The sequence below is a fragment of the Salminus brasiliensis genome, chromosome 2 (genome assembly GCF_030463535.1).
Source record: "Salminus brasiliensis chromosome 2, fSalBra1.hap2, whole genome shotgun sequence".
Taxonomy (NCBI): domain Eukaryota; kingdom Metazoa; phylum Chordata; class Actinopteri; order Characiformes; family Bryconidae; genus Salminus; species Salminus brasiliensis.
The window spans coordinates 51,896,021-51,910,543 of record NC_132879.1 but is presented as its reverse complement, the minus strand read 5'-3'; the positions used below and the strand labels follow the sequence as shown (position 1 = coordinate 51,910,543).

The 14,523-nt window shown below is 48.6% G+C and overlaps 1 protein-coding gene across 10 annotated transcripts in view; it reads left to right on the top strand.

Moving 5' to 3' along the window:
- The window catches only part of grip1 (glutamate receptor interacting protein 1), a 396,612-nt gene that overhangs the window by 146,772 nt on the left and 235,317 nt on the right, over nucleotides 1-14,523 (top strand). For 5 of the 10 annotated variants that reach the window (XM_072673124.1, XM_072673117.1, XM_072673114.1 and 2 more), the window contains exon 1: nucleotides 9,549-10,026. The exons of 3 other annotated variants lie outside the window; for them this stretch is intronic. In XM_072673124.1, coding sequence (XP_072529225.1) covers nucleotides 9,894-10,026 — 133 coding nt within the window. In that variant the 5' untranslated portion in view covers nucleotides 9,549-9,893. Of the gene's footprint in view, nucleotides 1-9,548; nucleotides 10,027-14,523 lie in introns of those variants that run through there. 2 more of the 10 variants (XM_072673121.1, XM_072673120.1) reach the window with 1 other exon arrangement.

The window sequence follows — 14,523 nt, the reverse complement described above, 5'->3', positions numbered from 1 at the left end:
GTTCTCCTGTGGCATCTCTCAAAGAACCCTTTGTAGCTGCAAGGCCGTCGATGGGTCCGTCAATCTGATTGACTAAGGATGTTGGACAAGGCCTTGCCTGCACCAAGCAAGCAAAGTGGCCCGGCCTCATACTCCTAACCTCTACTGTCAAAAAGTCAAGTCAGATTTATTTGTATAGCTTTTTTACAACTGTTGTCACAAAGCAGCTTTACATAATTAGTAATTAGTAAAAGACAGAAAAAAAGAAATAACGTAAGACATGAAGGATCCAAGACCCCCAGTGAGGAAGCCAATGGCGACAGTGGCAGGAAAAACTCCCTCAGAGCTGGAGGAAGAAACCTTGGGAGGAACCAAGACTCATAAGGAGGACCTGACCCATGCTCCTGTGGTCAGAACTATTTATTAATTATTGATAAAAGTTACCAAACCACCTAAACTGTTGAACTGCTCTGATCATAATCATAATATAATAATCATGGTGTAGTAGAACTTAATATAGTCATGGCAGTGATGGTCAGAGTAATGATAGTTAATAGTGGTGATATTAATAGTGGCAGATCGTACGTGGACATACAGTAGTAGTAGGAGTAGTGACCAAATGGTCATCGGAGGTCCTCTCCAATTACTGACCTCATGTTCCACTATTGAGGATACTAAATGGTCTTTGTTTTGTACAGGCACCTGAGTGCAAGTATGCTCCTTGAGTCAACCTTCAGGGAGTATTATCCTGCGCTGGGGTTTGTCTGATGGGCAGATCTGATTCGCCAGAGGAGCACTTGAGTCACATCCTTAAGTGGGGTCTGCCTTCCAGCTGTTTAAACAAGCATTCCATTGGGTAAGGAGCACCTCCCGCTTCTTAAATTGACATTTATTGAAATTCCTCCCTTTTAGCCAAACAGACCTGCTGTGTGGTGTGTCAGCAGTGGACTATATTTAGAGCTGAAGGGGGGTGGTGGTCCATACTGTGAAAATCCTGCGAGTGTTTGCCGCCAACACCGATATGTGCATGGAAATCTACACCTGCCTGGATTGCAAATAAGCCTCGGCCGTAAGAGATGTAGCTAGCCGTTCTCAGGAGACCCATCAATTGTTATTGGCTCGTAATATATAATTACTTTGATTGTGGACTCAGGCAGCCATCCATGAAAGGGCACGGAGGAAGGTGCCCTTCCTTTGAGTAAATGATTAAGCATGCATGTTTGTCTGCCACCCCCGCCTCCCTTTCTGAAGAGCTCTCCCGTGGAGGCCGGACCCAGAGAGGCCATCTGTGGAGAAAGAAAGAGGAGAGCAGAACATTCTGCCCAGTGCGTTTTTGGGTTGAGTGAGGGTATGTGACAACCGCATACTCTTTGCTAACATTAACCAACCAGGCGTGAAATGAACAAGAGAGGCTGGGCGAGGGAGACCTGGTGTAAATCTTTGCATGTTTTTCTTCTTTTCTTCCTCTTAGCATCTCTGACTCCAGCGGAATGTCAGTGGTTATCAGTATGTGCATTATTCTTGCATTCGTCTAGTGCCTTTCAGTGCCTCTGCCTTTTAGAGGCACGGAGAAACGCAGCAAACCCCAACACGGTTGGTTAGTTGTGGTCGCTCGTTTTCGTTCTTGCTTCTTCTCCATGTGCTCCTCATTTAGTGTGAAGAACTGGTGACGGGGATATATCTCTATATTGGTCTTATTCAATCGCACCCAGCAATTGATCGACTCTACCAGCATCAATTTCTTTTAAAGAAGCTGTAATCTTATGTATCTGAAATACATAAACTGGCATCTCCAGTGATTCTGCAGCCATCTGATGGCTGTATCGGCCTCGGCCTTTCTGGGTTGGTAGGGTATATCCCTCCGTCTGCCCCAATCACTCATCAGTGTGATGCTAGCCAGTGCATGCATTTGTCAATGCATTTGGCTTTGAGGAAATCACCAGGCCCCCAGCTCCACCACGGCAGCTAACAGACTGGCCTGTGCCGGCCAACATCGCTTAAGAGTAATGACGGAGCACGGCCAATTGTGCTCTCTCAGACTCCGGCCGCTGATGGCAAAGTGGCCATAGTGGCAGCGAATTGGACCGCTGAACCACTTGAAGCCGCTGTATTGACCTCATTCTTTCTGGGTTGGTAGGATATCCCTCCCTCTGCCCAGTCCCTCTGGCCAATGTAGGCATCTGCTAACCGGTGTAACAGCATGACCAGCTAGCTAAAAAAATACACAAAATAAATGGTAGAATTCTGTTCATGACATTTATTAAAGAGGTCATCTGGTACCCTGATGCTTGGAAGCTCAGTTCAGGTCACAAAGGTGGCAGTGGTGGCTCAGCGGTTAGAGCGCCAGGCTATCGATAACAGGGTTGTGGGTTCGATACCCGGGCTCGGTAAGCTGCCACTGTTGGGCCCTTGAGCAAGGCCCTTTACCCTCCCTGCTCCCCGGGTGCTGGAGTTGGCTGCCCCACCGCTCTGGGTGTGTGTGTACTCACTGCCCCTAGTCCACTAGTGTGTGTGTTCACTACCACAGAGGGGTTAAATGCATAGGACACATTTCGCTGTACAGTGACAAATACGTGCACCTTTACCTTTTACCAAAGCAGGTATGGGAGCAGAAGGTTGCTGGTTCGATCCACTGGACCGGCATGAAGTGGTGGCAGGCTGAAGTGAAGGGACAGTGCTTTCTCCTCCATTAGCATTCTGGGCTGAGGTGCCCCTTGAGTAAGGTGCCTCAGCCCTAGTTGCTCCTGTTTTTGAAGTGGCTGCCCACCACCCTGGGTGTCACTGCCCCTATTTACTAGTGTGAAGACTGTGGCTACATTTCAGTGTGACCTTAGTGACCCAACCCATCCTAAAGCACAGATTACCATCTGAAATGGATTGCTCTCCTGTGACTTTTGATGTGGCCTTGTTTTGGGGTGGGTAACCAACTACGGTTCCATCAATAAAACCCTATCCCAGAGAGTCTTTGAATGCCTCCGGTCTTTCCGCTCCAGATTCACCACAACGGAATCAGTCGCTTCAGAGGCACGTTCTAAGACACTGTGGTCATGATGGGGCTTTCTAAACGAGCTTGGCCAGGGATTAGGAGCTTTTTCCATTCCCACTGGACTAATGACTGCGTCGACGCAGTGGTCTTGGAATGTTGAGCACCTTTTTCAGGAGGTCGAAGCCCGACCAGCAAGCCCTTCCATTACCTTCGTCAGCAGTCTGTTTCCAGCAGAACCCCATTCTGCAAGGCTGCTGTTCTTTGTAATAACCAGCCGTCAGGCCTGTCATAATGACGGCTAAATTGAGAAGACTGCGAACGCACGTCAGTCAGGATGATTGACTGACAAACTCCCTCTCACAGAAATGGACAAATTCCACTCATAGGCTTTGTGCTGAGGGAATGGGCGGCAGATCTGTTCCGAGATGTGGGTTTTGGTTTGTTTTTCTAACAGCCCCTAAAAAAAGCTTTGAGGCAAGCAAAGTCCTATGTAGGAATCTTAACTGCCCTGGGTCCAAAATCCTAACTAGTCTTACTGTTTAAAGGTGTCGTGGAATATGTTTTTGATTATTTTAGGACGTCCCTTCATATCTAAATAGTAAGTATGTGACTTTGCTTGGGGTGAAAAATGCTCAGGTGCAGTTTTACAACCCTGTTTACCACCCTGTTATTTTGCCTCGGGATGAAAACACACGTTTCCTTTTGTGGAGGGCTTGTTTTGGCTGCTTTACGTTAGTTACGTCACTGCTGTCCTTTTTGGGTCAGCTAGCTGAAGAGGTTGCAAAGTCTGGTAGGGTTAGCTGTTGGTCCAGGGCCCGCTCACTTCACCAGCTCTCCGCCGGCTCTCGCAGCTCTCTCATGGCGTATTCCCTAGGCCTTCACGGCAGCACGGGCCATTCTTTGAGCGGTGCTTTCAAAGGAGGATGCAGCAGTGTCTGAGGTTCACAATAGGCCACTACCATGTGCCAGACTCTCACTGCTCAACTAGGCCAAGATCAATACATGCAGTTTTTCATTCTAGGGCACCTTTAGCTGTGTCTTGACCAGAGGTGTCAACTAAGGTACCAAAGCATTGGTATTTCGTTACTTAAGTGGAAATGTTGGTTATCTTTACTTCACTGGAGTGTGTACTTTGTGAAGTACTTTACTTCTACTCCTCACATTTTCACACAATTATTTGTACTTTTTGGCTTTGTATCAAAAAATAAACTATCCAGATAAATGGCACCATCCGGAAACTGTGAATTTGATCGTGGTTGGATGAGAAGTATAAACATACACCATTCTGACTCCCTATTGATTTGTAAGCGATCCATCACACCTGCACATGTCCCGTCACTCTCCAGCGAGCTCACAGCAGACGTCTGTAGTCTAGTATGAAGACTGTGTCCGTGGCAGAGACTCAAGAGAACTGCAGTGAAACGTCCCGACTAAGCCCCACATTTACACTCCAATAAAGCTTATTGATCACACGCCTCTGAAGTTTGACTTTTTGCACCATAACAAAACTTCTAGACAACGACTCCTCATATTTTCCTCCATGAAGCTCATGTTAATGCTCAGTAGAGCATAGAGACGCTCCTTTAATAGAGCTGATATTACTAAAATGCTTCATTTTCAATGGGCAGATCTGCAGCTGAAACAGGAGCCTAGTGCAGCCCAACATTTTTAACATCAACATTTTAATTGAACATTCTCCTCATTATGGCTTTTAGAGAAATGTGTTTTTGGGGAGGTGTAGAGGGGTAGTGCACTATAGACCCCTGTGGTGCGGCCTAAGCTTTCGGCTTTTGTTTTCCTTTTCTACTTGAAGTCGTTTTGAAACCAGTACTTTTACACTTTTACTGGAGTAAAAAGCTTAAGCTGATACTTCAGCTTCTATAGACGTCTTTTAAACCCTAGTATCTCCACTCCTACCTGACTAATGAACGTGAATACTTCTGACATCTTTGGTCTCGATATGACTGCAGCCTTTACAGATGTGTCAAAACTGACTGTCTTGACTATTTGCATCAAGTTACATCAGACTTTGCCAGAAACCCTCTACTCCCTCTGGTAGCTGGAAGGACCGACGGGGAAGCTAAATGAATCCTCCGAGAGCACCCAGAGATGTTTGTCTGATTCAAAGAAATCAAATATAGCTGCCAGTCCATGTTCTCTTCTCCTAATCCCCCCCCCCCCCCACACACACACACTCACACTCACACACACACACACACACTCACACAAACAAGCTTACAAACTTCTTGAGTTGGCTGCAAGAAGGAATGTTAAACGGAGGAGAGCTGGAAATGAGAACAGGGCACTTTGTAATGCTTACTAAGAGCCTTGAGAAAGAGAGAGAGAGAGAGAGAGATAGATGGAGAGAGAGAGAGAGAGAGCGCGAGAGCAAGCAGTCGCGCAGGCCGGGAATGAATTAGTAAAGCCAGAGAAGAGCTGTCTTCAGTGCAGAAGAGCACAGAAGCACCAACAAGGACAAAGTCTGTATTAGCGGGAGAGCTTTTGTTTGCTTGCGCAAGGTTTCCAGCGCTTGACTCAGCAGTCCTCTGCATTTTCGGAAAGCCGTCACCTGCCCCGAATATCTGCTTGATGGCATAATGTTCTCCTCCACTGTGGAAATTGACTCGCCTCCGTGCTCTGATGGAGCGCCGTCTTTCGCTGGATGCTGGATTTCATCTTCAGTTGATGGGCTTTTGTTATTCTCTTGTGCAGTCTAGCAAAAAAGGAAGTCGAAGGGAAGACGAAATTTCACCGGCGGCGTTAACACGGCGTGGCAAAGTAGCTCCAACAGATAAGCAGGCTTTGGAAGTTCTCTAGGTAGTGGTTGAATAATGTGGGAAAGCTTTGTCTGCGTTCTCTACCTGCGTTCTCTGCCGCCTGTTCCACGGCACTGTTCCTTTAAGGCGGTCTTTGTTCTAGCGGGTTAAATGACTCAGATGGTGCCTCCGCCGGGACTTTCGCTGCACAACTCGAAATGTAATTCCTGCCAAAGCATGAACATGAAGGCGATATTTTGGGGTTGGTGCTCAGAGTGGTGCAGGGAGCATTGGAGTGAAGAGAGATGGAGAGTGACAAGGAGGAGGAGAGTGCAAAAGAAAACGAGGGGTGGTGGTGGTGGTGATGGGGGGGGTTAGGCGAGTTTGGCAGAAACTCAAGGTTTTAAGCCCGGTCCTACTGCAGTGGTTTATCTCAAACCATCTCCCGAGAGAAGAAGCGTACCTGGAATGGCGCCATGGTTTCCCAAGCACAAGATATTCGCCTTGCGCCGACCTCTCATTTCAACCCTTGGGCCTTTGTCTAAAACCCTGCTTTAGACTCTAGACACATGTCAGTACAGCCTTTGCACCCCGCACAGGGTATCCATGGTGCTCCACGGCGGAGCTGCACAGTTACACAGCCGTGCAGCTGATTGGATTCCCTCCCCGGTTCCCGCAGGCATGCGTGCATGGTAGGCCTTTCTGCTTGTGGAAGTCAGTAGCGGCTCTGTTGAGTGGTTCGATTGCGGCAGGTGACCGACAGATCGGACAAACTCGACCCTTTCTCAACTGGCGGTACTATACAAACTTTTTGAAGGCCGCGCTGTGCACCCTTGTGCACCCTTACGCTTGCCGTAATCTCACAGTGGAAGAGAGTCCCGACTCATGGATGAGAGACTAGATTCAGGGGTTTGAGTTGTCAGACTTGTTCCTCGTTTCACCGTAGTGTCTCTTCTTCTCTGGCAGTTGTTCTTTACATTGTGTCAGAATTTTATGAGGAACGGACCAATAGAAATGCTCCAAAATGACCTGGCATCAAATCGTTCTACACTGACGTCCATTGAAAGCCTGTAAAGTTTCCATTTTCCATTTCATTTATTGAAGACTTATGATAATTGCCCCTCAAATTTAAGGTGGCATTACCATGTTAACACGCTCTGAAGAAAGCCAGGTCCCTAGCACTGCCGCAACAGCTTACAGAGGCCTCTGCCTCACCACTTAAGGGTGATCAGGGGAGAGAGCGCCATCTACCCCCTCAGAGAGAGAGCACGGCTAATTGTGCTATCTCTGACTCTGGCTACTGATGGCGAATCAACATGGCTCAGGATTCGACCCACAGTGGTAGTGCAATAGACCGCAGAGCCACTCAGAGCCCCCTTTATATAGCACTTTTATTTAGGTCTCATGACTTGAGCATTGGACCTTTATGGAATGTGTGTATTAATAAACTCTGCAATGAAATATGTCACACTACATCCCATTTGATAAAATTTTAGTTTTATATAGTTTTTTTTAATCAACACTGCAATTATAGACTACAGTTTGCCTCTAAATGAAGAACTCTAAAGACCCTCTAAAGAAAATGAAGGATTGCCTGGATTACAAGGTGTTCATTTTCCTAGTTTAATAAAGTGGTAATTGTTGCTGCGTGATATTACTCACAACTCAATTATATCATATTATTGTTGCCTATGTTGTCTGTGTTGCCATATGTCCTTGATTTTATTTGAATGTCTCAATCTGCTGGATTAGATGTGATAATCCATGGTGTGTGTGTATGTGTGTGTAAATGGGGTCGGATTAAACTGGCTGCTCAGTTTTCACATGTGCCTCAAAACAGGGAACAAAGAGGGACCACCCCCCTCCCACACCCACCATATATTTGTATATGTCAAAACACTAAGCCCACTCGAACAGGCTCTCTGGAGCAAGCTGGTGGCATGTTCCTGCATGAGGGGATGTGTTTGAGACAGGTTCACTGTCTCCTGCTGTGTTTGGTCTTTGCTGTGAATGCGGGCTAAAATCCCCAACCCCCCGAACACAGACGTCCGGGGTCCTACATTAGTCACAGCTGTTGAAAGAATATTGTAGGTCTCAGGTCAGCAAATGACAAGGTAACAGCCCAAGCTAGTGTTTCAGCTGAGAGATTTGTACCTGCGTTCCAGACCGAGGCGAAAGAAAGGCTTTGGGAAAAGCTCTAAACCGCAAAGCAGGAGCGAAACCGCGAGCAGGAGACCATGCGCCTGCCTGGCTGCCGGCACAGTCCCAGTTCACCGTGTGGGTCACTGTCACGCGCTGCTTGACTGCTGGCAGAAGCTGAGGTGTCATTGGTGGAAATCAGCCCAATTAACACATACTGCTTTGGAACGCTAATGCTATTAGCAGCTCAGCCTGTGTTTGGGGTGGCTGGAGATGGGCTGGAGCTGGGGCTCCTGCTGGTGGGGGGCGCTGTAATGTAACCCCCCTCCTGCTTTTCTTTGTTTGGCAATGCCAAATATTCCAGCACCCACCCACTCCAGCTTCTGTGCTGGAGCACTTCTGAAAATGGGAAAGTCTACACCAGATTCATGATGTTGTTTTTTTCTTTTAAGGCTCAGAATAGTTCGCAGCTCTGCTCTTAAAATGATGGACCCCATTGTCCTCGTAAGTTGAACAAATCCCACATAAGAGAACACTGGCAAATGTCAGAATCTGAAGTGGGCTTAAGTGAGTCATAAGTGGGCTTTAAGAAATTTCTCCAATTTGGTACTGCCAAGTAACCCACCCGTTCGTAGCGCCCCACAGCACTAGCAATGCCCCCAGGGTTAGGAGGGTAAGGCTTTAACACCTCTAGCCCCCACCTCTTTTCCGAACTGCTGCCCCCAGTGCGGCATTGTGATGAGGGAGGAGAGAGAGCGCCGTCTACCCACCCACAGAGTACACAGCGTATTGTGCTCTCTCTGACCCTAACCGCTGATGGCAAAGTGGCATGTTTCTGGACTCGAATCTAAGGTTGCGCTGTTTGCCGTCAGCTGCCGGAGCTCAGTTGGCCTCTCTCCGGGGAGGGGGGTGTGATGCTGGCCGGCACGGGCGCCGATGCATCAGAGCTGGGGAACTCAAGCTGGAGCTCTACTCAGAGTGTTGGCTGCCTGGTGGCGATGCGTCGGCTGGTGGCGGAAATCTAAAAAGAGGCGGTGGCTGGTTGGACACGTGTTGGGAGCATAACATGTGATTAGGAAGGTGAGATCTTTACAAATATCAGGAAATGTCAAGCTGCCTCAGAAGTGTCTGACAGGCAGACTCCAGAGGAAGCTGCCGATCAGAAGAATGCGCTGGTGAATGAATACACTGTTAACAAATCACCTTCAGCAATTCTATTCCCACCATAAATAAGCCATGGCATGTTTCCTTTCTATATCTACAGACACTACAGACACCAAACATGTCTTGACTGATCATCTGCATTTGGGGTAAGTCTTAAAATATTGCGTAAATTCGTTCATCAAAGCATCCTTATAAATTATAGGGCAGCATCTGGAATTTCTCCACCGCACATCTTGAGTAGTCCTCTAACCAAGACACACAGAATACCACCTCGCGTAGTCTCTCCACCTTTTCAGCCCCCTTTACTTTTTGGAAAGGGGGAAGGGTGGCCAGTGAAGTGGCAGTAAAAACCCGCAGCTCAGGAGGGATTCCTCGCCTGGCTGCCGGATCCTTTGAACTTTGTGTCTCGGGCTCCTCCCGCGAAGTAACAAGCAGAGGAGCAATCCGGCCTCGGTCTGTGTACGAGTCCCCACCTCCCTCCCTCTCTCCCCGCTCCCCACACTCCTCCACAATGCGCACGCACACCCTCTTTGGCACTCACACGCACTGACACACACACAATGGACTGCTCAGCAGGCAAAGAGTCTTGAAGGCTGGGCTGGGCAGAGCGAGCCGGGCTGGACTGGGGCTATTCTCTCGGAGGAGACTGCCAGGTCTGCAGGAGCTGATATTTGACCCATTCCCTCTACTCCGGTGGACTGAAAGCCATCGTTCCCCTCCTCCCCCTCTCCCCTCCTCTCTGGCGCTCTCGCTCGCTCTCTCTCTCTCTAGTCAGCTCTTTGTGCAGCGGGATACACTCTCGCGCCGCCGCCGCTGCTGCTGTTGCTGCTGCTGGAGGAGTGCGGTGGTCTTGCGTGTAGATCGGTGGGATGGAACGCTTCCTTGGCTTTGTCAAGCAGATCCGCAGGTCCCGCAGGCGCAAGGGCAAAAAGTACCGGCCCGAGGAGGATTACCACGAGGGCTATGAGGATGTGTATTACTACGCCTCCGAGCACCTGCACAGTAAGTGGTCCTGCTTGGCTGGATGGCTGGCCGGGGACGGGGCAGGGCTCCTGCCCACAGATCTGTTTTATTGTTCTACCATCGGTGCGAATCATTAGCCCTGAGCTGGCACAGAGGCGGGGGGGACAGACTTTGTTTCGGGGGGCAAATCCAGAGGCTTATGCACGGCTCATGAAACCCTATGGAGCGTGGCCAGGTCATGGGGCGGTTGTGATGATGGTGATGATGGTGATGTCTCAAGTTAGTGTGTCTGTGGCTGCAGCTTAGAGAGTCCTGCCAGTCCTGATGAATGCTGCGTATCGGTTACCACTTATTTCTATTGATTTGGAGTGAGCGGTGCGTCGGTCTTAAAGAGTGCACTGTGAGTGGTCAGTCCCGGCCATGTGCAGGCCACTGCACCACCTCAGGTTTGGTTGGTTGTTTTCTTTCTGTGCTCTTATCTCTTGTTAGGTGAGATAGGTAGGTGTGTGTGTGTGTGTATGTGTGTGTTCACCCCTCCCCCGCCATGGCTGACACACCGCTTCGCCCCGGCAGCACGTTGTTCTCAGGTGACGTGTAGAGCCTTGTTTTTAAAAACACCAGCAGCCGTCTGCCCAGCCTCCGTCACCTCGTTTCATTTATTATGAAGCAGCACCTCTTATCTCCTGCATGTCGCTCGCTGTTCTGAGCTCAGTGCTTCCATTACATACAGCTGTGGAACTCTCTGTGCAGCTCTGCAATCAGTAGAAGGTGTCTCTTCTTCCCCAGGCTTCAGTGCCCTCAAGGTTAGGTAAGGGAAATGACGAGGGAAGGCCGAGCAGGGAGGTCTGTCGTCTGCATTCCTTACTTTTGTAGAGGGAAAGATGGGACGAGCAGGAGTCTGCCGGAGCAGGTGTTGTTAGTGTGGTCCCGTAGCCCTCCTGGCATGCTGAGTTAACATTCAGAGCTTGAGTTGAGTTGTTTTCAGGCTCGTCGTCTTTCCAGTCTCCAGAGCGCTCAAGTGAAGGCTTTGACATTCAGGAGGGGAAGGGACGTCTGTAGCGACGGTAATACTCTCAAGATTAAGCAGCTGCTTGAATTCTGATGCTGTGGCTTGTGTGTGTGTGTGTGTGTGTGTGTGTGTGTATGTGTGTGTGTTGAGCCTGGAGACTGTGAGAGTCCTGTGATGTGAGTGGGTAATGAATATCACTCAGGAGGTGGATTTTATTACTCAGCTAAAGTTTCACGCAAGACGTTGCACACTCCTCGCCATCGGCTGCATTGACGTAGCTGTCCCCGTCCATGAGCAAAAGCTCGGATGAAGTGAACAGTGACTCCCACCAAGGACGCAAACCCTTCCAAACCCTCAGAGCCACCATGTTGTTGTTCTCTCGCACCCTTTGTTACTCGCGCAGCCTGAGTTTTGAATGGAGGGTGACTGGCTTAATTGATTGCACAACTCGAGTCATGTTTTATTCTCCAGCACACGCAGTTTAATTTGCACAGAAGTATTAATTAAATAGGAGCTTTTTTCATTAGCGAATGGTTACGACTGTGATTTTTGCCTGACGGCAGAAGCCGGCGCTCTCGGTAGCCTCACTCTTGCATGAATGCATTTAGTCAGAGATTCGCTTTGATGTGCAATCGCAAAAGCTCTGCTCTGCAACATAAAATTAGACACCTAATTGGCCCAGCTGGAGTCCAAGTGAGTCAGACACAGGAAGCAGAGGAATAAATGGCATTGGGAGTATTTTTAGATATGGAGACCTATCCGATATGGAGACATTTGCACTTGGGTCTCCGGAGTTTGCCGGAATGTTGTTGGTATGTGTTCCTGGAAGGGCACAATTAGACTCCGGGATGACTGTGGCACTTTCAAAAAACCCTGAGATACAGCTGTGGCCCAACGCGTCCCAGGGTGCGCAGTGGCAGCTCACGCTAATTAACTTCTGTGACCAAAAAAACCTGGAAATGTCACTCTTGGTCACTGCTCCTACTGTCGCCCGGGCTGCAGGACCCCCCCCCCCCCCCCCCAATCCCCCTCCTCCTCCTCTCTGCATCATTTATATCAACCTCATGCATAATTCATGCTGAGGTTGTAGTCTGCCCATTCCTGTACATTCATCAAACTCTTACTTGTGTGGGACCCTGCTATTTGTTTTCTAATGGGATTCATCCGTCTGCAGTCCCCGTCCTCCCCGGCTTGAGGGACGCGTACACGGCGTTTTTTCGGATTTGAAAAATGAATCACTTCTCCACAACAATAAGGAAGACTCAGACAGGGCATGCTCTGTCATAAATCTAGGAAATGAGGAACAGCAGAGCAGGGAACTGCGTATAAAGAGGAGCTTCGTGACTTTTCATTCTTACCATTTGTTTTTCTGCACCTTACGCCAGGTTCGAGTGCCGTCCTCTTTTGCGGCTTTCCACTCGCAGATGTCTCCATAGTTTCTAGATTGTGGAAGTGAGTCTCTGAGCTCTGAATAGACAGGCAGCTCGCTTTCCAAGCCGGACAGAAAGGCTGTGCCACCATGTCCTCGCTTACAAGTCCTCCTCTTTTAGAACAGCTCTAAAACCAAGACCACCACCCACTGCTTTTTGCACAGCAGAGGTGTTTCTCCACCTTTGAGATCCACAGAAATCCAATAACTACTACTATAACGGTCTTTTCCCATACTTTCCCTGTCCTCACTCTCGCTGTCCCTTCTTGGCTTGCCCAGCCAGAGAATCGAACCCTCTCATGGTCACCCACTACCCTACACCAACCAGAACCTGAGGGGTATACTACAAAGTCCAGTTTGTGGGTTAGCAAGACCACTCTGGGTTTAATGCAACAGATGGCTGGTTTGTTGGTTGGTGTGGCGCATGTGGGAGACCACGGTTCGATTCCTGGTCTGGGTGACTGTGCTGCGCTACACCAATAAGAGTCCTTGGGCAAGACTCCTAACACTACACTGGCCCTCCTCTGTAATACAAGTAACCTTGTAAGAGCTGTGCGTGAGTTTAACTAGTGTGAAGGGAACTGGCTTCTTCTCTAAAGACCTGTGTCATTTATTCCTGAAGGGTTCCTCAAATAATCCTTAAATAAAATATAAAATATATATATACTCATTAAGAACTACACTCAACCCATGTACAACCCACATTGCAAGAAAGGCCTAAGGATGCTCCGAGTGGTCCAGTGGGCTAAGGTGCTGCCACTATGATCTGGGGCTCACTAGTTCCATCAGCAGCCGGAGTCTGAGAGAGCACAATTGGCCTCGCTCTCAGAGGAAGGTTGGTCAGCACAGGCCTCTGTTAGCTGATGGATTGCTTCAGCAGCAATTCGTAAAGAGGCAGTGGCTGGAATCAGAGTTATCTGAGGAGGTGTGCTAGTTTCCACACCCCCCTTTGTGTTGGGGCATGGCTAGTGATAGACTTGGGCAATTGACTTGGTAAAATTACACATAGTTAAAAGGCCAGTGGCCTCATCGGCGGCCCGAATAACCAAAGGATAGTCCCACCAGTTTGTACAGACGTCCCTGTAGTCACTGAGTAATACAGCTTAGTGTGTATTAAGCCTTGGAGTGTTAAGGGCTTAGAATCGGACTAGTTTGTGAGTCTCCGTGACTTACACATCCAACTTTCTACCACATCCCTGAACCCCTTGTATCAGGCAACCACAGTTGAGTTCAGGTCCACAAAATCTGACTTAGATCTTAATCTGTCTGGATCAGATCAGATCTTAAAAGAGGTGTCAGGGTTGTCTCGAGTAAAGAAATAAAGGCTTGAAGCTTGCACTGTGTCACCAAGATAGCTGCCAAGACGTTTTTGCTTGGCAGGACTTTACAGTGTTTGGTTTTCTAAAAGAACGTGGCAGCGTTTCTCTTTTTCTTTCTTCCCCCTCCACACACTCCGACATCTCCGATACACCGAGAGCTACACTACAGACCCGGCGTATCAAAGCTGCAGCTCCACTTCTAAGTTATATAAAGCCCAGCAGGAACGTTTAACCGAATATCAAACAGATCGTCACTGTAGCTCTAAAGAGAGCCGGAGTGGTTTTCTCTGATTACATCAAACGGGCGTTTGTTGTGAGTGGGCGTTGGGAGATGGTGTTCCTGCCTGTGTTGTAAGTGCTAAATAATGGACATAAGCCCTTCTGCTCCAAAACATATTTGGATAAGACTGGTTGACACAGAGATTTCGCAGTCGCCCACCAGCCCTTCCGAACCCGTCGACGCCTGAATAACTGTTTACGGGGCGCAGCGGTAGAGCATTGGCAGCTTTTTGAGCCCTGGGGTTGTTGGAGACGAGTGGGTTTTAATGAGCTGCTTGCAGTTTGTAGGTGATAATGAAGCCCGATGCTTCCTCCTGTTGCCTCACTGGGACACATGAGGCTTCTGGTGTCAGAAATTGTACTAAGAATGGCCCTGTTGGAGGTATCTACCTACCAAGCCTTTGGGTTCTACAACTTGTATTAGAGAGTACCTTAATGCATAGTTAAGGGAGTATTGACTAAAAAAATTATATGATCTAATTATGACCCCATTTACACTT